Consider the following 26887-nt stretch of genomic DNA (forward strand, 5'->3'; position numbering starts at 1 on the left):
TGTTTGTTGTGGTGCTAGAGGCGAACCCAGAGCCTTGGACATGGTGAGCGAGCACTGTGTCACTGAGCTATACCCCCAATCAGTTACTATTAATGAATTACCAGCATGCAGTGCACAGGTAATGAATTACTTGTGTCCCTGTGTGTTTAAAGTTCTCTCCATGAAGTGAGACATCCCTCTGTATTTGAGGCTGCTTTTGATGCTGAACTAAATAGCAGGGAGGGGCAGGGAACACGCTGGGTCCCCTGGGTTCACACTTAGTGAAGCCACACACTTATCAGAATTAGTGGTGCCTCCTGAGAAATAGAAGTCATGGCACTCCCTACTCTATCAGCAGTATGTATTTCCAGCAATTCCAGACAACGAGAAGCCAACAAGAGAGCAAAAGTGGCAGAAGAGCCTTGACAGCGTCCGGCCTTCCATGTCCCTGTGGGGATAGCAGTGCAGACCATCGCTGCCCTGTGACTGCAAAGAGACACAGGGCTCTGTGCACAGTGCACACTCTGGCGTTGTGTTGCACGACATGACACAAGAGCCAAAGAGCTGCTCTCAGCTCTGCTGCCCAACCGAGCAGTCGGAACCCCCGAGCGTGATTGGGCGAGAACAGTTACACAGTTTCTGTCCTCTGTCATGTGCCCAGCATGTTGTTTTTAGTAACAGTACCAGCACATGCACGCACGCATGCACAGTGCTAAGTAGATAAGCACAGCCTGCTCAGTCTGCATAATGTTACTTCTATGTATGTATAAGTTATCCTCTTGGTATTGGATAACTAATTGGTGTGCTCTTCCCTGGGAAGGGCTGTTTCTCCCACTCTCATCATCGCTTACTCACTTGCCTATAGTTCTTTGTGTAGGGGTGAGGCCTCATGGGCTTTCCCCTCCCTGTGTTAGCTTGTCTTTAGGTCATCCTTGCTTAGGTCATGTTTACGCAATCATGTTGTAGAAACTCTACGGGTGTAGCTCCTGACGTACCCAGAAGACGTACAGCAGATTCCCTGTTCTACAGTGAGATTCCTTGAGCCTTAGGGGCAGGAGTTGTGTTGTACAGTTATCACTTGGAACTGGGCTCCACAACTCTGCATTTTGATTGGTTGTGGGTTTCTGCAATGGTCTCCATCTGTGGCACAGAGAAGTTACCTTAATGAGAGATGAGGAATGCATTTATCCAATTAGACCCTGGAAAAGGGTGTCCAGACAGTTGATAAGCAGCACATCATTCGTTACCTTCTGGGAGCCAGCATCAGACTTAATAGCCATGGCAACATAGGAATATTGCTTCATAGCTTTAAAGGGCACTTTTAAAAAATATATTTTATTAATTTATTCATATTACATCTCAACTGTTATCCCATCCCTTGTATCCTCCCATTCCCCCCTCCCTCCCATTTTCCCCTTACTCCCCTCCCCTATGACTGTGACTGAGGGGGACCTCCTCCCCTGTACATGCTCATAGGGTATCAGGTCTTTTCTTGGTAACCTGCTGTCCTTCCTCTGAGTGCCATCAGGCCTCCCCATCCATGAGATGTGGTCAAACATGGGGCACCAGAGTTCATGTGAAAGTCAGTCTGCACTCTCCACTCAACTGTGGAGAATGTCCTGTCCATTGGCTAGATCTGGGTCGGGGTTCGAGTTTACTGCACGGATTGTCCTTGGCTGGTGCCATAGTTTAAGCAGGATCCCTGGGCTTAAAGGGCACTTTTATGTCTTGTATTTAGTATTAACATAAACCCTATGTCGTTATAATTTTTCATAACTATGTTATGGAAGGAGCCTCCACTATAACTATTTAATCATAATATGGATCTCACATGGTTTCAATAATAAAAATGGTGTTCACCATACTTCACAGATAACTCAAATATAGTTAACAATATTTTCCATATTTAGAAAAAAAGGAGCCCACACACATTTGCTCAGGCAGAAGAGGACACTTTCTGATAGATCCCCACATCTATACAGACAGTGACTAACACCAGCTTCAGTTTTTCTGGTAAAGAATGCCCTTGGCAGCATGGACTGAGCACTGCAGCTTGCATTTCCAGCTTTGCCCAGTATGTCTGCCTTTGGAAGTAGGATCACCACTGCTAGGATGCTGAGGCACAATTGCACTTTGGAACCCAGCACGCTGTTCTGTGCCTGTAGAAGTTGACATGCAAAGACACTTTCCTTCTTTTGTGCTGTTGGGATCAATCGATGAGAGGCACCCAGGGGATCTCAGAGAATAGGAGTGTTCACTTATGATTCAGCGTTAACTCCTCTGCTCACAGTCTCTCACGTCACCAAACTCCGCCCATCACTCCATCAAGGCCAAAGCTCTTACTCTATGATCTACAAGACCGGCAATCATTTTTTTAAAAGATGTATTTATTAAGTATACAATGTTTCACCTGCATGTGCCCCTGTCTTCCAGAAGAGGGCACCAGATCTCAGTATAGATGGTTGTGAGCCATCGTGTGGTTGCTGGGAATTGAACTCAGGACCTTTGGAAGAAGAGGCAACATTCTTAACCTCTGAGCTATATCTCTCCAGCCCCAATGGCAATCATTTTTTTCCCTTGTCCAGGAAATAACCCACTGGCTCAGTTAAGTCTGGGACACAGGCCATCCCTGTTGCTTTTTCTGCCTACTCCTTTGTAAAATAATCTCTTCTTTTATTAAGCTTTCATTGACCCATTTGACAATCTATTTCTTAACAAGACCTAGATGCATGTGGGCCCTCCAGAAACTTAAATGACACTGCTTGCTGCTGCTGCTGCTGCTGCTGCTGCTACTGCTCTTTCATCATATGACATTGGAAATTTGAATTCAGAAAAGTGAATATATACAATCCCAAAACTTACCTCGTTATAACCCCTAGTGCGTTTGGAGTATAGATTAGTCTAATTAGACTGTGGCTCTTTCTTTAGAAACATACTTAGTCTGCAGAGAAGGAATATGTGACATAATAAGTATCTATTCACAGCATGCATTTATTGGAATTAATTGTTGGATGTTTTTATTCTCACCATCAGATTACATACCCGTTCTATTCTATATCCTACCCCACTAAGAGAGTAAATTGTATCCCTTTAAAAACTAAATAAGGAAATAAGGCATAGAGACTCTAGGGATGGTCAGGGTGGTCCAGGTCCAGGGTGCATGAATACTGATCCCGAGACCTTTAGCAGGCCATCACTTGTTTCTAGGAAGTCTGATCTTCTGAATGGAAACATCCATCCTCTGTGACCACTTTAAGGTTCTTTTTCCCAATGACTTAAAGACAATTTTGTTTTCGTATTCATGTTGTTGGGCCTACAAAATGACTTGTGTAAAAATGCCCACTGTAAAGTCTATAACCTAAATGTAATCTTCTTCTTCTTCTTCTTCTTCTTCTTCTTCTTCTTCTTCTTCTTCTTCTTCTTCTTCTTCTTCCTCTTCTTCTTCTTCCATGGACTCACATGGTGGAAGAAATTATTTAACTCCAGCAAATTGTGCTCTGACCTCCACACAGTCACTGTGGCCTGTGGGTGTGGGAGTGGGCACAGCAATGAATGAAATGTGATTTTAAGAAATCCATGGTCAGCTGGCCCTGGTGGCACACGTCTGTGATCGCAGCAGTCAGGCAGGCAAAGGCAGATGGATCTTTATGGGTTTGAGGCCAGCCTGGTCTACAAAATGAGTCCAGGACAGCCAGGGCTACACAAAGAAACCCTGTTTTTTAAAAAAAAACACAACACAATAGCAACAACAACAAAAAGAAATCCATGGTTTCATTTGTGCTCACTCTCAATTTTACAGATAGTAATAAATACTATAATTCTCACTGCATACAGTGGCTGTAGCCCCAGTGTGCAGGAGGCAGAGACTGAACATTCTAAGTTTGGCCCATTTTTTAAACATACATACACACACACACACACACACACACACACACACACACACACGATCATATGCTTCTTTATTTTAGACTCTAGGGCTTATAAATTAAAGTATAAATGGCTAACCTTCATTGTTGCCTGGCTAAGCACACCGTGTTGCCTTATTTAACCCTCATTATAGACTTACAAAGGACCACGAGAGGCCCAGAAAGCTCGAATGCAGAGCTCACATGTATTATAGCAATGCTAAATTTATCTACTTGTCCTTTCCCATAAGCAGTGTTTTCCTAGAGATAGTTCTTTTAATTAATGAAACAATTCCCTAATTTAAAATATAAATTTAAAATAAAAATGAGAATTAGTTTTTTTCTCCTCTCAAATATCAGAATGACTAGGTACTAATAATATCTCAAGTATTATAGCTGCTTTAAACTTGCTTGCATTTTGTGACTTATTAAAGCCTAGAGTTTTAAAAAATAGCTGCTATGGTTAGAGACAAAGGAAATTAAATACAGAAAAGAAGTTACAAGACTCAGGCTTTCCTTTCTCCTGTGTCTCCTCTGGCCTGTGAGCTGCTGGCTCTCTGTCTTTCTTGTCATTTCAGATGCATTTCAGAAGCCCACTTTGCTACACCTGTCTGGCAACTGATTGATCTTAGCCTTTCTTGATTTTTTTTTTTTTCATTTTTGAAAGAAAATCTTGTCTCCTCCTGGTTCTTCTTTTATTCCCCCCTGATTTCATGAGTTGCGTGTCTCTCTCTGTTTTAGATTTGGTCAGCTAGGCATGGGACTCTATGAGTATATAGCTCTTTACTTAAGATGTCGTACACCCCAAAGGCTGAGGAGGGAGGATTGTGAACTCCAACCAACCCGTCGGACAACAAAACTCCAACCACACAAACCAAAAACAATGGTGAAGCATTAAGGTGTGAGTCCACGTCTTCCTTCTGGGCTTTCTGTCTTACATCGTTATAATTTTATCAGTATGAAATATGCGGAGGCTGGGAATAGTGATTTATGTTTTTAATCCTACACTGGGAAAGCAGAGGCAGGGGGATTTCTGCAGGTTTGAGGCCAGCCTGATCTATCTGATGAGTTCTAGGACAGCCAGAGCTACATAGTGAGACCCTGCCTAAAGAAGAAAGAAGAGGGGGAGGCATAAATAAATAAATAAATAAACAAACAAACAAGAGAATGCCAGAAGATTGGTTGGGAAGAGCTCTCCACTAATCAGTAACTCTCAGAAATAATGTTTAATAATTTTGTTCAATTTTGAGAACTTTATTTGTAGGGTTAAATTTTCTAAAACTGGTTTATTCCTACTCGCTATATGAAAGTAAAACTCTGAGCTTAATACTGAATTAATAACAACATCTTCTATTAGCAAACGTGGAGAAAAACTGAGTAACCCAAGACGGATCTGTTCAGCCACCTTGTCTCTTTCTTCTTTTTCTCTATCCTGCATCCTGGGATGTTGGCGCAAAGCCAAGGTAATTTCCAGAAATTGGCAGTCCCCTGCCAAGTGTGCAGCTGCTCTGTCTATCCCTTCCTTGCCTACTCATTTTGTATAAACCACTTCTTCCTTTTGAGGCCAAAAATTTCACAGGGCAGAAGCCATCCCGAGGCGGGGGCAGAGCATCATCATGCACTCCCGCAGCCAGAAGCCCCAAGATGGCGGCACCTCACCGCCACTCCGCGGTGTGTCCAGGTTGAAGGCTGACGCTCTCGCCCTTTACCCCTCTCACATTCCATATCTTTTCTATTTGCCTGTCAATTTTTAAAAAAAAAATCTGGCCTTATCTCCCTTCCTTTTAATAAATAATAGTCCTGATTCTTTTTTTCATGAATAAAGGGAATCAAGCAATCAGTTCCCAAGAAAGGTACCTGAACCAAACATGGACCAAGGGAAACGAAGGAAAAGAGCAAATGACAGTGGGTTGCGGCTTCCCATCGGCTCATGCCTGCCAGCTCCTTCCTCTGCAGTGGTGGTGGGTGGGTGTACTCACAACAGGTAAAATTTAGATATCTTTATCTTCCTACACTCATCTGAAGTACAGCGATCACATTTGAATATAGTCATGGTGATGGCTTTGTTCGTGCCTTTGTTCGTGCGCCCTGCCTTTGCAGCTTCGTGCTGGCGCTGATGTTCTCAGAGAGCGCGCAGCTAAGAGACGCCTGATAGACTGGTGCACACACTGAGGCTGGCCTCGCATCTGCCCAGCCAGGTGCCGCTCAAGTTCAGCCTTCAGGTGGCTCTGTGACTCCTCCTCGGCACACCTTAAGGCCGACTGGGGTAGCACTCTGAGCCACTGTCACTCTTGGCATCTGTTCTGGTAATGTTGTGGCGATTTGCTTCTCCGCGTGAACAAACAACTGGGCTAACAGAAGGAGCCAGGAGGAAAGGGGCCTCATCGCAGCCTTGTCACTGTTGAGCAGGGCGCCATCCTCTCAAGGACTTCATTCGCATTGAGAACATTAGTGAACATTAGTTCTTGACTCTCCAGCTAGAGGCTTGCAAGTCCTGTGTCTGAGGACTGTGGAGTATTCTGGAGAAGGGCCTAACGCTCAAGTTCTGGAAGGCCATCGAGGCCAGTGGCGATAGCCTACACTGTTTGGGGGTCTCGTGAGCTCCTCTGACCTAGGACCAAAGGGCTATGGCTCTTAGCCGATCAGTATCATCCTGGTGGCATAACTTCACTTAAGTCATTCATACATGTATGCATACATATACATTAATATAGTATACGCACACTTTTAAGTAAACATAAGATGATGTTTTCCTATGGCGCTTTCAGTCCTTTATCCCGCGCCATCCCCTCTCGTGGTTGACTCCCTTTTCCCTTCCCATACAGAGACAGCGCATGCGCAGGCAGAGCGCCTGTGTCTCTAGGGCTCCTCCTGCCCTAGTTTGGTTTTTTTGTTTTGTTTTGTTTTGTTTTTTTTAACTTTCCTGGTTACTTCAGGTTGTAAATTCATGCCTAAGGATTCAGAGTGAGAGTCCACAGATTACAGAGCATTTGCCCTGCTTGCCTTTGGGACCTGGGTGACCTTGCTTAGCATAACATACTCTGGCTCTACCCATTGACCAGCAAAATCCATGATTCCATGCTCTTTACAGTCCAATAGAATTCCACTGTGTACGTGCGCCACGTTTTCATACTTAACAGTATGAGGGCGCCTGGGCTGTTCCTGTTTCCTAGCTCTTGTGAGTAGAGCAGCAGTGAACATGGCTGAGTCAGTATCTGTAGAGTAGGATGTCACTTTTTTTGGCATATGCCGAGGAGTGACACAGCTGGGTGGTGTGGTAAGTCTACATCTAGTCCTTTGAGCTTTCTCCACACGGAGTCCCACAGTGGCTGCACTAGTTTGCAGCCCCACAACAGTGAATGAGGGTTCCCTCTCCCCATATTCTCACTAGCATTTTTGTCAGTTGTTTTCCTGATTTTACCCATTCTGACTGGAGTGAGATGAAATTTCAAAGTAGCTTTTTTAAATTTTTATTTATTTGTGTATGAGTGTTCTGTGTGCATACATGGTGTACGCCAGAAGAGGGCATCAGATTCTATTATAGATGGCTGTGAGCCACCATGTGGGTGCTGGGAATTGAACTCAGGGCCTCTAGAAGAACACCCAGTGCTCTTAACCACTGAGCCATCTCTCCGGACCCCTCAAAGTAGTTTTAATTTGCATTTCCCTAACTGCTAAGGATGTGGGACACATACTCTGAGGTACGTTTGCTTCTTTTTTTGAGTCACAGCCATAGCCCGTTTTTAACTGGCCATCTGTTTTCTTTTCTATTTTCTGTTGGTTTTTTTAGTTCTTTGAATATTTGAGATATTAATCCTCTAGAAGTGTATAGATGACAAATGTCCTCTCCTGCTCTGTCAGCTCCCTCTTCACTCAGCTGCTTTGTTTTTGCTGTACAGAGTGCTTGGTTTTATGAGGTCCCATTTTCTACTGTTGGCCTTGGCTCCCAAGTGAGTGGCGAAGGTCCTTTTCTACACCTGTATGTTACCTGGTGCCACCTGCGTCCTCTAGCAGTCTCACATTGAGGTCTTTGATCCATTTGGAGTTAAGTTTTGTTAAGATGTGACAGGTATGGTGTAATTTCATTCTCCTACGTGTAGATAATCAGTTTTCTCAGCACCATTAACTGAAAACACTGTCTTTTTTCTAATATGTATTCTTGGCATCTTTGTCAAATGTGAGATGGCTGTGATTGATGGACTCGTGTCTTTTATTTTGTTCCGTTGGTCTACGTGTCTGTTTATGTCCCGGCACCATGCTGGTATCAGTACTATAGCTCTGTAATATAGCCAGAAATGTGCTATCGTAACCCCCCAGCATTGTTCTTTGATTATCCAGGGCCTTTGAATTTTGAATTTTAGGATATTTTTCCCTATATCTATGAAGAATGAGATGGGATTGGTATGATGGTCAGTTTCACATTGTTAATTTATCAGTGCGTGCCATGGGAGGTCTTTCCAGTTTCTTGTCTTCATTGATCTCTTTAGAGATGTAAAGCTTTCACTGTAGCAGTCTTTCCCCTCCTTGCTTAAGTCCCTGGATATGTTTTTGGGGTCACCGTGAACCGGTTTGCATGGTCTCTCGTGAGCCTGTTGCTGGTGTGAGGAAAGACTACTGACTTCCGTAAGCTGATGTTGTGTCCTGCTGCTTTGATGAAGTGTGGATCTTTTCTAGAAGCTCTCTCGTCGAGTTTTTTGGAATCTCCTATGTAAAGTCTCATGTCATCTGCAAATAGGGGTAATTTGGCTTCATCGTTTCCTATTGGTATTCCTTTAATTTCCTCCTCTTGTCTCCTTGCTCTGGCTAGTGCCTCACGCACAGTACTTAAAGGAGCAGGCATACAGGGCAGCTGTCTATACCCAGATGTAATGGAGTTGCTTTGAGTTTTCCTCCATTTAGGATGGTGGTGGCTGTGGGCTTGACATAGACAGCCTTTATTATGTTGAGGTGTGATCCACCAGTTCTGCTCTCTCTAGGATTTTTAGCATGAAGGCATGTTGGATTTTGTTAAAGAACTTTCCTGCATCAACTGAAATAATCATTTGATATTTGTCTTTAAATCCATTTATATGATTTATTGACCTGTGTACCTTGAATCATCTCTACATCTCTGGGATAAAGCCAACTTGATAAGGGTGGATGATTTTTGTGACATATGTTGCGTTTGCAAGTATTTTATTGCACATTTAAAATCTATGCTGGCTTCATAGAAGTAGTCTGGAACTTTATCTGTTTCCTATTTTAATTTTAAAAATAATTTTTAAAAATGTTAGTATAGTTCTTTGAACATGTGAATCCATTTGGCCTGGGTTTGTTTGTTTGTTTGTTTGTTGTTTTTTCAGGAGCCTTTTTATTACTGCTTCAGTTTCACTTGTTATGAATCCGTTTAGGGTGTTGATCTCTTCTTGGTTTACCTTTGGTGGTTTCGATGAATCTAGTAATTTGTCCATTTCTTGTAATTTTCTAACATAGTGGAGTTCGGATTTTTAGAGTATTCCTTATAACACTCTGAATTTCTTTGATGTCTGTTATAATGTTCCCCTATTTGTTTCTATTAATTTGGTTTATCTTTTTCTTTCTTCTTTCCTTTTTTTTCTATCTTTTTTTTACTTGGGCCAAAGTCTGTCAATCTTGTTTATCTTAGAGTCTTTTTTTTTTTTTTTCATTTCCTTTTGTTTCTGCTTTGATTTCTATTACATCTTCCTCCTATTGGATTTGGGTTTGGTTTGCTCTTGTTTCTCCAAAAATTTTTAGTTGCATCCTTAAGTCACTTACTTGTGCTGGTTCTGATTTTTTATTTATTTATTTATTTGTTTATTTATTTTGCTATTTTGAGACAGAGTTTCTCTGTGTAGCCTTGCTTGTCTTGGCCTCTGCCTCCTACATACTGGGGTTACAGGCATGCACCAGAGACTGGCTTCTCTCTGATTGCTTAATGGAGGCACCACAGCTATCAGTGTCCCTCTAGGGACTGCATTCTGCATGTCCAGGAGGCCTTGCTGTGCTGTATTTTCATTTTTCATTGAATTTCAGGAACTTTTCATTTTCTTTCTAAGTCTTTGGCCCACTCATCATTTGGTGTTGAGTTATTCAATCTCCGTGAATTTGTGTATTGACCGGAGAACTGCGTGCTGTTGATTTTAAGCTTTGGAACACTGTGGTCAGAGAAGATACACAGAGCTATTTCTCTTTTTCTAAAGTTGTAAAAAAAAATTTTTTTTTGTGCCTTAAGATACGGTCTACTTTTAAAAAGCTCCAGTGAGCTGCTGAGTAGAGTTTATGTTCTCTTGTGTGTAGGTGGAATATTCTGTACGTGTCTGTTAGGCTCATTTGCTGTATGGTGTCATTTAATTCTGATGCCTTTTGGTTGGGAGTTGGGCCCAAGATTTTTTTTTTTTTTAATTTAATTTTCAAAAAATTAAGGAAATGATTTTTTAAAGGTATTCTTGGAAGACGTTTGTTGATATCTTTTTTCTGCTTGCATTCCTGGCCTTGTTCTGTGCGTCAGGGTCATTTGTTTTCTTCCTGTAGTTCTTGGTTATGCTCATTCCCTCTTCAGCCTTGAGCATAGGTCCCAGCACTCTCTGTGGGACTGGTTTGGTGGGTAGGAATTCCCCGAGGCTGTTTATAGCACAGAAAGGTTTCCCCCTCCTTTAACTGTGGTAGGTAGCGTTGGTAACTGCAGCAGTCTAGGTAGGCATCCGCGGGCTTTCAGAACTTGGAGTACGTTGCTCCTGGCACTTCCGGGTCTTAAAGTTCCATTGATGAACCAGCTGTTATTATGATGCATTTTCCTTGTTAAGTGACTCGTGGTTTTTCTTTTGCAGCTTTCAGCACCTTTTTCTGTTCTGAGCTGAATAGTTGGTGTTCTAACTGTGATAATCCATGGAGATTTTCTTTTTTGATCTTTATATATTTGGTGTTCTGTGTGCTTTTTGTTTGAGTGTATCTTTTCCTTTTCCCCCTTTTTGTTAAAAATAGGCTCTTTCTCGTATAATATATTCTGATTAAAGATACATGTGCTTTAATTTTTTTTTACTTTTCTGAAGATTTATATGTTTTGTGCGGGTTACAGATGGCTGTGAGCTGTCATGTGGATGCTGGGAACAGAACCCAGGTCCTCCAGAAGATCAAGAAGTGCTCTTCACAGCTCAGGCAGCTCTCCAGTCCCCTTTTCTTAATTTCAGGAAATAGTCTTCTATGATCTTTGAATATCTGCTCTGTATCTAGTCCATGCCAGTGCCTCGGGATTCTTCTCCTTCATCCATGTCTATAATCCAAAGAGTTGGTGTTCCCATGGTGTCTCACGGTTCCTTCATGCTCCTGTCACGTGTTCTTAATATGTAAGGTCTAATTCCAGTTCTGCCTCTTACCTCTGTCCTGTCCTACATTGGTAACTCTTTCTGCCACTGTAACCAAAAGCCTGGCAAGAGGCACCATAAGGGAAGAAAGGGTTATTTGGGATTATGGTTAAGGAGACACACCCCAGTGTGGCTGGGAAGGTCTGGAGCAGACCAGCTTGTGTCTGTGTGACTGTGTGACAGAAGGCTGCTTGCTCACACGTGGCCATATCAGGAAGCCAAGGAAGGGAATGCTGATGCTCACCTGCTTTCTCACCCCCCCCCCACCCACCCACCCAAAACACACACCCTTTTTCTCTAAGACAATGTTTCTCTGTGTAGCCCTGGCTGTCCTGGAACTCACTTTGTAGACCAGGCTAGCCTCGAACTCACAGAGATCTGTCTATCTCTGCCTCCCGAGTGCTGGGATTAAAGACGTGCACCATCATACTCAGCTTACTTTCCCCCTTTTTTATTCAACCCAGAAACCCAGCCATGGCATGAGAAATGGTCTTCCTCCTCAGCTAATCTTCTCTAGAAATACCCAAACAGATAAACTGCAAAGTGTGTATCACTAATGCATGAAGTGCCAGTCATCAAAGGCAATCAGAATTAGCCACTGGGAGCTGAAGAGGCAGCTGAGACTGCGACATCCTTGCTGCGCTGGCATTAAGACTAAAGTTCCATCCCCAGCACCCTCCCTACCCTCAGGAGTAAGCAACTTAGCAGCCTGTGCTGCATGGGTGCTGCATGGGTGCTGCATGGGTGCTGCATGGGTGTTGCATGGGTGCTGCAGGTCAAATGGTGTGACTGGCATGTCCACCCAAGTGTTCAATCATCCTCTTCCCCTAAAATGGAGCTGCTTGTAAAATGAGTGTCTGAGGGCAAGGAACAGCTTGAAGAACGACTGTCTCCACAGTGTGGTGCTACAGGGCATGGCTGATGTCAGAATCAGACTTTCTAGCCATTCCCCTACCCGGTCTCCCCCCCCCCCACCATGGCCAGGCCCCAGCATACTTTCAATTCTGTTTTGTTCTTTGAGACAGGGTCTCACTTAGCCCAGGCTGGTCTTGAACTCCTGATCTTTCTGCTTCCACCTCCAAGTGCTGGGATTATAGGTACATACCACCCTGACCTATCTCCATCTCTCCTTCCCCCATACTGTCCAGTGTGATAGCAGAGTTATTAAGGTCTGGCAACCCTAACAAGCCAGACAAAGCTAACTGTCCTCAGAAAGCCAATTCCAGACATAAATTAGTGAGAGAGAGAGAGAGAGAGAGAGAGAGAGAGAGAGAGAGAGAGAGATCCTGCCCTAAATCCATCTTCAAGGTCCTGGCATTGATGTGTAGGATTAAGTAAGGGCCTAGAGTCACACCCAACTAAGCAGGTTGTTATCAAGGTGTGGCCTGTCCACTGGCCGACCATCACTAACCCATCATGGTCTTAGCTCCAGCTTCTCCTACAAGGTCCTGGGACAAGTTGCAAATCTCCTCTCTAGGAGACAAGTTTCCTCTCTGCCTGTCACTGGGCTTCAGCTGTTTTCTCCTCCCAGCATGAGAATTCCATTTCTTGGGCTCCATCTTTTCAGCAGTCCGAAGGCCAGAGCGAAGAACACTGTCTTTTAGAATGGCCTTGATTCTGTCCGGCTGGTCACAAGCTCTCGACGGCTGATTCTTACACACTTCCCTATTTTTAATTCTGCATGTGCCTCAGACTATCTGGTGCTCATTGCTTTTGTGAATTTAAGGGCAACAGAGCTGTCTTTGGCCCCCTTAAGCATTCAGAGTCTAGGGTACAGGATGGCTAGCAGTCACCATGTTAGCGGTGAGGGAACAGGGACACAGTTCCACCTGCTCACCCTCGGATTTGGGGCTTTGACACTGAAAAGAGGTGTGAGCCTAGCCAGTGAGGTGAAGCAGGCTTGGAGGATTTGGTTGAGGTACAAGAGTTAAGTGAAAGAAGCACTCAGAGGACAGGAAGATGCATTCAGATGTGGGCGTGTGTTTCCCACAGGAGAGTAGGGGGGCGGTCAGCACGGGGTTAGCATGTGCCTTGCTCTGGGTCTGCACGGGGTTAGCATGTGCCTTGTTCCAGGATGGTACAGGGTTAGCATGTGCCTTGTTCCAGGTCGGCACGGGGTTAGCATGTGCCTTGTTCCGGGTCGGCACGAGGTTAGCATGTGCCTTGTTCCGGGTCGGCACGGGGTTAGCATGTGCCTTGTTCCGGGTCGGCACGGGGTTAGCATGTGCCTTGTTCCGGGTCGGCACGGGGTTAGCATGTGCCTTGTACCAGGTCAGCTCGGGGTTAGCATGTGCCTTGTTCCGGGTCGGTACAGGGTTAGCATGTGCTCTGTTCCCAGTCGGCACGGGGTTAGCATGTGCTCTGTATCCAGTTGGCACGGGGTTACCATGTGCTCTGTTCCCAGTCGGCATGGGGTTAGCATGTGCTCGGTTCCCAGTCGGTGGTCTTCCTGGAGAGAGTCTGAGGAAGTCCCTGGCTAAGGGCCTTACACAGTTGGCGACCTTGCTGGGGCTCTCCTCAGTTGGCGACCTTGCTGGGGCTCTCCTGTGCTGCCCGGGGCTTCAGCTGGATCCCGGGGTAGGGGAGCACCCTTTCCTTCTTGGGTCCCCATAATTTCTCCTGCTGTCTGTCCTGCTTCAACCAGTGGGTCTCACATTCACACTGTCTCGTGTTTATGAGAATTAAAGACTTGGAAGAAGTGAGGGAAACGCAAGTAAATTTATTAAGGAAAGTGAGGTGTTTTGTCATATTCCAATTTGATTTTTTTTTAAATTATTGTATTTTATTTTCTTCTTATCCCTTAGATGCCTGTTTATTTTCTAAAAAGAGACAGAAAGGGTGTGGATCTGGATGGGAGGGGAGGTTGGGAGTCTGGGAGGAACAGGGGGAAGGAAACCAAAATCAGAATATATTGTATGAAAAAAAAATCTGTTTTTAATTAAAAAAAAGAAAGGAAGAAAGAAAGAAAGTGAGATTAACTTCCAACTGGCCTTTGTCAAGAGAAGACTACGTACACATTCTCCCACCTAAGGTAGTGGCATTTTGTGAGACTTATGCCAGTAACTGACTAGAGACTGAAAAAGTCTTTATTGAGACTGATCATTCTTTTTTTCATTGCCCTATGTGTGTGTGTGTGTGTGTGTGTGTGTGTGTGTTTATACATGGGCTTGTGCACCACAGTGCATGCGTGGAGGTTAAAGGAAAACTTGGGGACGATGACTTCTTCCTTCTATCCTGTACTCCTAAGGCCCAGGCCATTGTCAGGCTTGGTGGCAGGAGTCCTTGCTTGCTAAGCCATCTCATCTGCCTGTGACTTGGGGTTCTTTGATGACAACACCTCAGGCCAAATTGGCGAATAGTCCAAGAGGAGAAGCGATCATCCAATGGGGTCACCTTTGTGCCTCTCTTCTCTCCCCCTGCCCCTCTCTCTCTCTTTACTAATTTTGTAGGCTACCAATTGATTCATCTCTTTTTTTTTTTTTGGTTTTCGAGACAGGGTTTCCTCTTGTTCATGGACTGCATTGACTGACTAGCTTGCAGATCACCATGGGCCCTCACTGTCACTTCCTTGGGGAGCTCTTACTTGCTACAGTGTTTCTCTTTCTCACACAGTGTTGTTTGGTCCCATCTATCTTGTCACAAATGATAGGCTATCGCCCTTTTATGGCTTAACAATGTTGCCATTGCACATACAATGTACAATATCTGTGTATCTGCCACATTTTTTGCTGTCCATTCCTTTGCTGACAATACCTAGGTCGCCACCTATTTTGGCAAATGCTGCAGTAGAGGTGAGGATGCAGACGATTCTCTGACTGACTCAGTTCATGGAGCACACTGCTGAGTCACATGGTAGTTCTGCAAAGCTACCATACTGTTTTCCACATGACTAGATACCGATGGTAGTCAGCCATTGCCTACAGTCCATGTCTCCCTGTGGTTCTGGCTTGCACAGCCCTGATAGCTTGTTGCTGAGCATGCTCTCTGGACCGTTTGTGCTAACTCTAGTCTGCCTAAGCGTATTACCCATTTTAAGTAAGACCATTTTTAAGCCTATTGAGTTGAATTTTTAATATATCTAGATATTATATCCCTTTCCAGATGTGTAGTTCATGAATGCCTCCTCTTCATTCTGTGGGTTGTCTCTCTGTGACATTAGAGTGTTTCTTTTGCTGTGCAGAAGCTTTCTAGTTTAATGTTATCTCACTGACCAGTCCTTCATTTGTTCTCTACTTTAAGAGCCTTATCCTTCTTTCAACAAATTCGAGATTAGTTTGTGCCAATCTGACTAATCTAGAGAAAATCTTTGCTTTCAGAGGTTCGGACCTCTTCAGAAACAAAGAATAATTAAAACGCTGCGGCTTAGGGCTTAGACGTGCTTGCCCTAGATTGGGTGCAACATGACAGAAACTGAGGTTTTGTCTTGCTGTGCATCTATGACTTTTGTCTGCATGAAATGAGTGCGCAGAAGAAGCAATGGCAGCATAAGACACCAAAACAAACAGGAAGGGGCCTATAAGTTATATGCATGTATATATCAGAACAACCCTTATCCCCTTGGGATAAGGAGGGTGTAGGGTGGGTTTTGTTTTCTGATTAAAATGGTAATAGAGGGAGAAGGAAGTAAGAGGGCCACATGATAACTTCCTAACAGAAAGGCAGTAGTCACAGACTGTGCTGGGATACAGTGAAAGCCGCAGCTGCTCGGCTCTGAAGTCTACCATCATTCCTTTTCTGTGTGCCTCCTTCCGGTCACTTTTCTTGAATATGTGCTTATGTATCCTTTACGTACTTTTTCAAGCTTGTGTCAAATATATTATCCTAAAATTGTTCTTTATTTTACCATGTCATAAACCATTTCTCCTGACAGTATATACATTATTTTCCACTCCTGCACTGTATTCCATTACATGTAGTAAACCTGCCCAACCTCCTCATTGTTTCAGTGTTTTTTAAACAGTATTTATTTATTTGTATGTATATGTGTGTTTGCCGAAGTGCACGCATGTGGACCACGTGCATTCAGGAGCCCCCTGAAATCAAAAGTAAGTACTAGAGTTGTGAGCTTCCACCTTAGTTCTGGAAACCAAACCCCAGGCCTCTGAAAAGAATGTGAGGCTCTTAACCCCTGAGTGTCTCTCCAGCCCTGGTTCACTGTTCTCGTGTGTAAACGGAAGTGGAGCAGTGTAAATAGCGGCAGACCGTGGCCTCATGCCCTCTTTTCTTCTCTCCAGGTTTCAGAGTCCTCTCTTTCATCAAAGCTCTGTTGCTCTCATCCTCTGAGTGTCATCTCAGGACCTGGGTCACCCTCATGGCACAATGGCCAGCCCTCAGGAGCACCTGAGCAGCTCCTCTTCACCACACTTGCCCTTGACTGAGAACAAAAGCCCTGCTGGACGAAATGAACTCACAGCTATGGGCAACCACCCATCACCCAAGTTCCCTGAGGACCCACAGGAGAGGGGGGCTCTGCAGTCCGAGCTGATGGAGATCACGGGCAGCCCCATCTCCACGGCGGTGCTGACCAGTGTGAGCGAGGACGCCAGGGCCCAGTTTGAGAACAGTGTTCTTCAGCTACGGGAACAGGATGAATCCGAGATGACCGTGTCTCCGGGGAACAGCACCGCAGTGGATGGAGACAGCACGGACGGACCTGGAGACATCAAGATTCAGTTCAGCAGGTCAGGCAGTGGCAGCGGAGGGTTCCTCGAAGGACTGTTTGGATGCCTGAGGCCCGTGTGGAACATCATCGGGAAGGCCTATTCCACGGATTATAAGCTCCAGCAGCAAGGTAACTAGAGCATGTGTGTCCTGGGAAGGTACTTCTTGTACCCCACTTTCTCCACCACTGCCTGGTAGCGTAGTAACTGGGTAATCTTTAAGAGCGGGCCACAGTGAGGTCAGGTGGCCACCCCGTTTCAGTTTCCTACAGACTTTCCAAATGGAACAAGTTCAAACTCAGGGGTTCCTTTTTATCTGAAGCCAAATAGACTTTGTGCTCAACCAGCCTAATGATGAATTGAGTATTTACATGAGACCATAAAAGGAAGTATTAGAGTTCCCATTTATTTAATCTCATTTAAGACTTCTATTTTCACACATGTCTTTGAACTTAGCTAATATTTTGATAGAATTGTATAATATATATCTCATGAATGATTGACATGGGTACATTTAGGATTTTTTTTTTTTTTTACTGATAACTTATAGGGTCAAAAAGTCTGATGGCCAAAGTCAGGCATAGTAGATGTGCTTATGCATCAACTGTTCAAAGGCTGAGGCAGGAGGATTGCTTGAGCTAAGTTAGGCCAATCCTAAGCAACATAATGAGACTGCCATCTGAAAAACGAAAAACAGGTCTAAACAAGCCTGATGGCCACTAGAGCAGCTCAAAATCAGGCTGACAACATGCTGTTCCTTGAGATTACAGCACTGCCTTAGAGTGTAAGAAAAACCCTTGGCTGTCCTGGACTCGCTTTGTAGACCAGGCTGGCCTTGAACTCATAGCGGTCCACCTACCTCTGCCTCCCGAGTGCTGGGATTACAGGCGTGCGCCACCACACCCAGCAAAAAGAAATTTTGTTCTGCAGTGTGGGTGCAGCAACCTCACACTCTGAGGACAGAACACTCTAACCAAGTTTGCAAAGCGTATAACATCTCACTTTAAAATACTGAATCTTAAATTCCTACCGTTGTTCAACATATAGTCATATATCCAGTTTGAAGCCAAAGAAACAAACAAACGTTCTTGGTGCTGTAAATAGTCTATTCTCTAAAAGACAACGACTCAACTTCCCCACCAAAATTTAAAATAATCTGTCATCCTTATCTTAGGAATAATAATCATTAATACTTTAAGAGTATATCGGGGCAGACATAGTAGCATGTGCTTAATCTTTTGAAGGAGAATCATGGATTTGGGACTAGCTTGGTCTACATAGTGAGTTCTAGAGCTTGGACTATGTAATGAAACTCTGTCTCAAAAACTATGAAAATTGGGCTGGAGAGATGACTCAGCAGTTTAAGAGCACTGGCTGCTTGCTCTTCTGAGGACCTCGGTTCAATTCCCAGCACCCACATGGCAGCTCACACTGTCTGTGTATCTGTTGCTCCAATGCCAGGGAGCCTTGCACCTTCACATAAATTGAGGTAATCCACCAATGCACATGAAATAAAATAAAATAAAAACTATGAAAATAAGTGTCTCTTCCCCACATCTTTTTTTTTTTTTTTTTTTTTTTTTTTGAGACAGGGTTTCTCTGTGCAGCCTTGGCCATCGTGGACTCACTTTGTAGACCAGGCTGGCCTCGAACTCACAGCGATCCACCTGCCTCTGCCTCCTGAGTGCTGGGATTAAAGGCGTGCGCCACCATGCCCGGCTCTACCCCACATCTTAATGTCCACAATGGGCATAGAGTCCACACCATGGATCTGGGTACTGGGCAGCTGGTCCCCTCTCCTCTCTCAGCTGTACCTGCTACGGAGGGTTTGTTTGTTTGTTTGTTTGTTTTTAAATAGTATGTTAATGGATCATGCCAGTAATTCCAGCTACTTGATAGCCTGAGGCAGGAAGATCACAATTCAGAGTCTTCCTGGGCTAACATAATGATTTCAGGGTCATCCTAAACACTGGGGTAAGACCCTGTCTGGGGAAATGCAGAGGCCTGGAAATTTAGCTGGCACACTTGGGGCCTAGGGAACCTCCAACACTGAAAAGGAGAGGTGTGTGAAGAGTTTTCCATTTTTGGAATGTGACTTCAGCATCTTTTATTTGTTTTCTGATTTGGGGCAATGCTGGGGCATGAACTCCAGCCCTGAGGTATACCTGGACCCCTCCAACAAGCATCATTTCCAATGGCTATATAATATATGACAATGCAAATAGGTTGATATTTAAGCAACCCCTTTGGGCTTGTCACTTGTTTGTACTTTTTAATGATTATAAATTAAATTTAATGAATGTGGTGTGTTACTTTATTTTTTTATTACATTTTTATTTCTTTCTTTTGTATGAGTGTAGGGATGCATCCAGGGAGCGAGCATTGAAGGTCAGAGGACAATATGGTGCCCTGCTAAGGTTCAAACCCAGAGCTCAAACTCTGAGCCTCACCCCCACCCTATGTTTATTTGTTCACCTGGAATGTTTGTGTTGCTTTTTGGGACAAGGTCTTGCTTTGTAGCCCTGGCTGTTCTGGGACTTACTGTGTAGCCTAGGCTGGCCTCAAACTCTCAGCAGCCCTTCAGCCTCAGCCTCCAGAGTGCTGGGATTGCAGGTGTGTGTCGCCATGCCTAGCCTTGATTTGTTTTAGAAGTGCTTTATTCTGTTTCTCACAGAATCGACCAATATCTACTTCCTTAGTAAGAAATGTTTGGTCCTTGGAGCATCTGCTTGTCCGGTCCCATGCTAATTTGCATCCTCATTTGGAGATCTCTGTATCCAAGTTCATCACTGAGTTTAAGACTCAAATTACTATCCATGCTTGCTTAAAGACGTGCTTTGTTTGACTTCTGTTGTTCTACAAATTTATGTTTATCTTCCAGTTGACCATGTGACTTTCAGGCAGGGTCATTTAGAAATAATTAAGATACAGGCCCAGTCTGTTAGGCTTACAGTATATCCTACTGAGGGTTGCTGCTTGTTATGGTCCCAAAAAGTGACATGCTAGGCAGAACTGAATATTGTACTTTCCTTGTGCACTCCAGGACCAGGACGCTAATCTTTAATCCTGCATCACAGGCCACCAGAGGATGACAGATGTGCCCCTGCATTTGGCATTGATCACTAGATTTTTGAAGTATCATGTCTGTGTCTTCCGCTTAGTATGTTTATGTTTTAGTAGTGATGCTAAGGTGGTACATGTTATTGAAACCTTTATTGCTGGATACCTTCTAGTATCAAGCAAACTCTGCCGTGACTGTATCTGAGTACACAGACAAAAACAACTGCCTTAAGGCAAGTGAGCATGAAGGGTTTCCTCAGTCTGTGGATCACGGTGATACTGGACAACAGACAGTAGTCATGGTGGTTAGGCAAAGAACAGATAAAGCTCTGGGGAAGTACCAGTGTGCAGGTGTACAGCATCAGGCAGCTGGGGAAGCACCAGTGTGCAGGTGTACAGCATCAGCAGCTGGGGAAGCACCAGTGTGCAGGTGTACAGCATCAGCAGCTGGGGAAGCACCAGTGTGCAGATGTACAGCATCAGCAGCTGGGGAAGCACCAGTGTGCAGGTGCATAGCATCAGCATCTGGGGAAGCACCAGTGTGCAGGAATACAGCATCAGCACCTGGGAAAGTACCAGTGTGCAGGTGTACAGCATCAGGAAGCTGAGGAAGTACCAGTGTGCAGATGTACAGCATCAGCAGCTGGGGAAGCACCAGTGTGCAGATGTACAGCATCAGCAACTGGGGAAGCACCAGTGTGCAGATGTACAGCATCAGCATCTGGGGAAGCACCAGTGTGCAGGTGTACAGCATCAGGCAGCTGGGGAAGCACCAGTGTGCAGGTGTACAGCATCAGCAGCTGGGGAAGCACCAGTGTGCAGGTGTACAGCATCAGCAGCTGGGGAAGTACCAGTGTGCAGATGTACAGCATCAGCAGCTGGGGAAGCACCAGTGTGCAGGTGCATAGCATCAGCATCTGGGGAAGCACCAGTGTGCAGGTGTACAGCATCAGGAAGCTGGGGAAGCACCAGTGTGCAGCTGTAAAAGCAGCCAGCAGTTAGGACCAGGTTAGCTACTTCACTTGGCAGTTATCTAGGATCTCAATTCTATGTGTCTTTATGACTCTCTTTTCCTTCTCTGCCTTGTCTTGGCCTTTCCTTTGCCCTTTCCTTCTCATAAGCTAATTATCAGTATTGATAGTCAGGGCCCTTCCTAATTAGTGATAGTTAACCTGTGAGATTAAACAAAGAAGATCCAATTGGAATCAATCCCATTTTGCTTCTGGATATCAATTCACCTCATAGATTGTTAGGACCATGGCTCTAGTGCCTGTCCCTTGCTCTCTGGGCTCTCCCAGCTGCCCATGCAGACGCTTTATCTCTGTGGACAGCTGAGGCTCCGCTGCCCATAGCTAAATGGCTGCAGCATGAGCTGTCATTCCTGGAGACCTGTATTATCATGATACTGTGAACAGCTGGAATTTGAATGCCAAATGCATGTCACTTGCAGTTTAGTAATTCATTTCCCACTTTATAAAACTATGAATTAATAGACATTGCTCTGAAAATATGGTAATTATGGTGTAAGCATCTTCATGCAGCAGCCTGCAAAGAAAGGATTGTCTAACAAATCATAAGTACTTACACAGGGAAAAATTATTTTACATCAGCCTTCGTACCATATACCAAAATAAACTCCACGTGACTCCAAAGGGCAAGTTTATTTCATTTACTGATTTTAGCGTGTGTGTGTGTGTGTGTGTGTGTGTGTGTGTGTGTGCGCGCGCGCGCGTGCCCATACATGTTTGTGCATGCATACGTGTGTGTGTGTGTGTGTGTGTGTGTGTGTGCGCGCGCGTGCGTGCCCATACATGTTTGTGCATGCATACGTGTGTGTGTGTGTGTGTGTGTGTGCGCGTGCGTGCCCATACATGTTTGTGCATGCATACGTGTGTGTGTGTGTGTGTGTGTGTGTGCGCGCGCGCGTGCGCGTGCCCATACATGTTTGTGCATGCATACCACAGCATGTGTATGTGGGTCAGAGGGCAGCTTGCAGTTTTCTCCTTCTACCACGTGAGGATGCAGGGATCAAACTTAGGTCCACAGGACTGATGGCAAGTGTCTTCACCACAGAACCATCTTTAAAAATCAACGCTAGAGAGCCACAAAACATAGAGCACACCCTCTGCAGTGCAATGGTGACTATGCGGACAGTGAGACCTAAGCACATAGGCTACCAGAGGTTTGGTGAGTTCTGACAAGCAGATGCGGGTGATAAATAAAACATTTGTCACTGGCAAACCCATTTACACTTCGATGACAAGTGCACAGGAAATTGGAAATTAAAATGAAACAACAACTACTATTGCTCACTACTGCCACAGTGGTGACAAAACCAGCTTATCTGGACACCAGTACTGTCGACATCAACCAGGAAAATCCTTTTGTGTTGCTGTTTGGAATGTATTTATCCCCAAAGTCAGGGCACTGTTTGTACTCCAACTGAGGGGTGGGCTCTGAGGAAACAATTTGAGAAAGGGCCCCAAATTAAATACGGAAAGGGACAGATATATGTAGGCATATGTGCACACACACACACACACACACACATGCGCACACAGCGTGAGGCTACAATATTAAAACTTTAAATCCAGGCATGGCATCATACACTGTAAATCCATACACTGTAAATTCAGGAGGCTCAGGCAAGAGGATCACAAGTTCAAAGCTAGCTTGGTGACATAGCAAAACCATGTCTAAGTAAAGAAATAATTTTAAGTGCCAGGATCTTGGTTTAGTGGGTGTAAAGCATTTGCTGGGGCTGGCGAGACAGCTTAGCATCTCAGCTCCACCTGTAACTCCAGTCCTGGGGTCCCCAACACCCTCTTCCAGCCTCCACAGGTTCTTGTATGCACATAGTGCCCATGAATTCAGGCAAGTACATGCACATAAACATAAAGTGAAAAACAATACTAAGTAAATAATTTGTTTTTAAAAACAGGAGCATTTGCTCTATAAGTTTGATGGCCTGAGTTCCCTCCCTGGAATGTGTGCCCTCTGCCCTCTGGCCTTCACACACACACACACACACACACACACACACACACACACACACACCATAATAACTAAAATTTTAAAAATTAAAAATCCCTTAAACATATATAAGTAGCCTGTAATTTGCCGTCCTCCCAAATCTCACACGGTATCCTTTGTTCCTTCAGTGATTTATTTCACATTCATGAGTGGTTTATATTCCTGAGAGACCGACTGTTACATGATATCTGTTCATTTTCAGTAGGACGGAACCCTTGCTTCTGTTCAGAATCTACTATAGTTCTTTTTCTACTCCATACAGTTCTAGGGTGAGGGCTGGAGAGATGGCTCAGTGGTTAGGGACACTGCATGGTCTCCCAGTTATAATACGCTCAAGCTTTGGCCATTGTTATGAGAAATAGCACTTTATTATGATTTGAGAGAATATCTTCCCAGGCAGAGGGAATTGAAGAAGGGAGTACCTCTCTCCTGGATACTAACTCTGCATCCCTGATGTGTGCAGTGGTCAGGGATTTCATCTGCTTTTTAAAAAATATATTTTATTGATTTATTCATATTACATCTCAATTGTTATCCCATCCCTTGTATCCTCCCATTCATCCCTCCCTCCCATTTTCCCCTTACTCCTCTCCCCTATCACTGTGACTGAGGAGGACCTCTTCCCCATGTATATGCTCATAGGGTATCAAGTCTCTTCTTGGTAGCCTGCTATCCTTCCTCTGAGTGCCACCAGGTCTCCCCATCCAGAGGACGTGGTCAAATATGCTTTTTAAGACCAGAATGACAGCCAAGAACTCAGTGCTTGTTTCTCACTCATGTGCCTAGATACTTGGGAAGTACCCTTTGAGGAAATCTCAGAGCTGCAGTGGCTGGGCAGTGGAGCACAAGGAGCTGTCTTCCTGGGCAAATTCCGGGCAGAGGAGGTGGCCATCAAGAAGGTGAGGGAACAAAATGAGACGGACATCAAGCATCTGAGGAAACTGAAGCACCCGAACATCATCGCCTTCAAGTAGGTCGGCACTTGCTTTGCTGGGATGTTTGCTTGCTTGATTGATTGCTTGCTTGCTTGGTGTTAGGTTAGTTGGTTAGTTAGGTCAGCACTTGCTTTGCTGGGCTGTTTGCTTGCTTGATTGATTGCTTGCTTGCTTGGTGTTAGGTTTGTTGGTTAGTTAGGTCAGCACTTGCTTTGCTGGGCTGTTTGCTCAGTTGGTTGGTTGGTTGGTTGGTTGGTTGGTTAGTTGGTTGGTTAGTTCGTTGGTTGGTTGGTTGGTTGGTTGATTGGTTGGTTGGTTGGTTAGTTATGTCAGCACTTGCTTTGCTGGGATATTTGCTTAATTAGTTGGTTGGTTGGTTAGTTGGTTAGCCAGTTGATGGTTTTGTTTGGGACTGGTTTTAGAAAAATAGAGCTACTTTCTTCCCCCATTATGTACACCTAAGTTTCTGCTTTGGGAGATATCTCACAAACTCTTGACACTCAGCACAGTACTAGGGAACTACAAGACTGTTAAGCCTGAGTCAGGCCTTCAAGCTCTTTTAATCTATGAGTTCATCTTGCAAGGGCATGTGCTGTTTTCACAGGATGCACATGGGCCAGAGAGGGAGGAAAGAGGACCCTGTCTGACACCATAGACCAACCTCATCACTAGGATGGCAAAGGTCACGTCTCAGTAATCCAAAGCAACATCCTGAGACTAGGTTAAGACAAATCTGGCATCTGAAGTGGTAGAAGCAGTCCTCCCTGGGTGACATGTATTTATCAGTTTCTATTAGCATCCTTCGTAAATAGCAACTTTATAAAGACAGGCACCTCTGCTCTAGGGCCTCATGTTCTGCTTCACCCCTTTCCCAGAAATGACAAGCATGGCTGTAGAGGGTCATTGGTGATACACTGGCTTCACAAGGCAGCTGTGTTCAAGGATGTGCGGCAATCCAGGGTTTCTTCAACTCTTTCTGTTCACAGCCCTTTATTGCCGATATAAGACAAGCATTTGCTAATATTGAGTCATAGAGAAATTCTTTTTAACAGTTCCCCAGGGTGCATGTAGTCTGACCACTTATGAAACGCTAAGGAACCTCACACACTCAATAGATGAGTGTGTTGCTTTGCTTTCACAGGAAGAGTTGTCTTAGCTAGTGCTGCAGCATCAAGAACGGCTCTGTCACTCCTCGGAGTTGCCCGATACTTCGGTTTCCTAGCTTTCCGTGCTGAGAACACCACTCACACAAATGCATAGTACAAGACTATCTCAGAAATCATTGGAAGTTCTGTCCTTGTCACAAGGGGACACTAACTTAGTAGCTGTTTATGAGTCTCAAGTCAGCAACCCCAAAGGTAATTTTAGAAACAAGCATTTTAAGCCTGGGGAGATGGCCAGTGAGTAAAGAAAGCACTTGTTACAAAGCATAAAGTTCTGAGTGCAAGTGCCTGAAACCCCAGCACTAAGAGAGCAGAGACGCATCCCTGGTGGTCACAGACAAGCCAGTCTAGACAAAACAGCAACTACTGGCTTCAGTGAGAGACACTGTCTCAAGAAATAAGGGGAGGTAGTTAAGAAGGACACGCTAATGTCAACCTCTGCCCTCCCTATATGATCCATAGGCCATCAAGCTGCACACACACACACACACACACACACACACACACACACACACACACACACACACGAATGCACAAGCATACTAACATAGTACAATCCAAAGGCAGACTAATTTGCAGAAGAATGATAAGAAGAAAATGCTAAAGGCGTTTGTGTTCCATAATCAAGTTATTATCTTTCTGTAGGAAGAGAAAACTGTACAGTAAAAACTGCACTCATGGCCTAGAGAGACGGCTCAGAAGTTAAGAGTGCTGACTGTTCTTCCAGAGGTCCTGAGTTCAATTCCCAGCAACCACATGGTGGCTCACAACCATCTATAATGTGATTTGGTGCCCTCTTCTGTCAGGCAGGCATACATGCAGGCAGAGATCTGTATACATAGTAAATAAATAAATCTTTTTAAAAAACAAAACTGCATCTGGGCACAACGGCACAGGCCTGTGATCTCAGTACCTGGGGAGGCAGAGGCAGGCAGATCTCTTGAGTTCCAGGCCAGCTAAGACTACACAGAGAAACCCTGTCTCAAAAAAAAACAAGACAAAAACAAACAAACAAAAAACCCAAAAACCCTGTACTCTGTAATACCCAGCCTCTAGTCTGAGCTGTGGTTTTACAGTGTGTGTTGGTGCTGTGTGACTGACAGCAGGCAAAGAGTGAAGGAACCAGGGCTGCAGTGAAGTTGGGGTGCCCTTAGATTCATTGTGCAATTGATTTTTAACTCATTTTACTCATTGTACGTTCAGAAAGCTGTTACCATTGCCTAATTTTCTGACCCCTACATTTGTGTGTGTGGCCCCACATGGGATCCTAGTAGATGAGGTCAGTCAAAGGTGGATGTGTGAAAATCACTAGAATTAGAAGGTGGCTGCATCACCACTGTACAGCAATGCGCTGCAGCGCTAATGCCAGAAGTGCCTAGATCGGCTGCGTTCACCTCCACCCGAGCCTCTCCCTGGAGCTCCCTCCCTTGTCTGTCTCTATGCCCCCCATCCCACAAGCGTGGACAAGCGACAGGAATTGGCCTTAGAAGAGGAATCATGAAGAACAAGAACTGTGGCCCAAGTGGAGCAAAAGATGGGAAATGATCTTTGGTATTTTAAACTCCCGAGAGACAATAGGGTAAAACCGACGAGGTTTCAGCAAACTTGGAAAACCTTACAAATTCTCCTTCCATAACTGAGAAGCAACTTTCCCCAGCAGCCCGGAAGGCTTTCCTCTGTCTACCGCTGTCACGAAGGGTGACTGCCATGTGACTGCCAAGTCTCAATTGTTCTCACATCCTCAAGAAAGCAAGAGAGTTGATTTCCGGGCACAGTTATTTTTGGAGTGGG

The 26887-nt window shown here is 44.6% G+C and overlaps 1 protein-coding gene across 1 annotated transcript in view; it reads left to right on the forward strand.

Moving 5' to 3' along the window:
* Map3k13 (mitogen-activated protein kinase kinase kinase 13) overlaps positions 1 to 26887 on the forward strand; it is a 124375-nt gene that overhangs the window by 60487 nt on the left and 37001 nt on the right. The window contains exons 2-3 of the mRNA XM_051150741.1: positions 16480 to 17036; positions 23785 to 23968. Of these exons, the coding sequence (XP_051006698.1) occupies positions 16565 to 17036; positions 23785 to 23968 (656 nt within the window). The 5' untranslated portion in view covers positions 16480 to 16564. The remainder of the gene's footprint in view (positions 1 to 16479; positions 17037 to 23784; positions 23969 to 26887) is intronic.

The sequence above is a fragment of the Acomys russatus genome, chromosome 8 (genome assembly GCF_903995435.1).
Source record: "Acomys russatus chromosome 8, mAcoRus1.1, whole genome shotgun sequence".
Taxonomy (NCBI): Eukaryota; Metazoa; Chordata; class Mammalia; order Rodentia; family Muridae; genus Acomys; species Acomys russatus.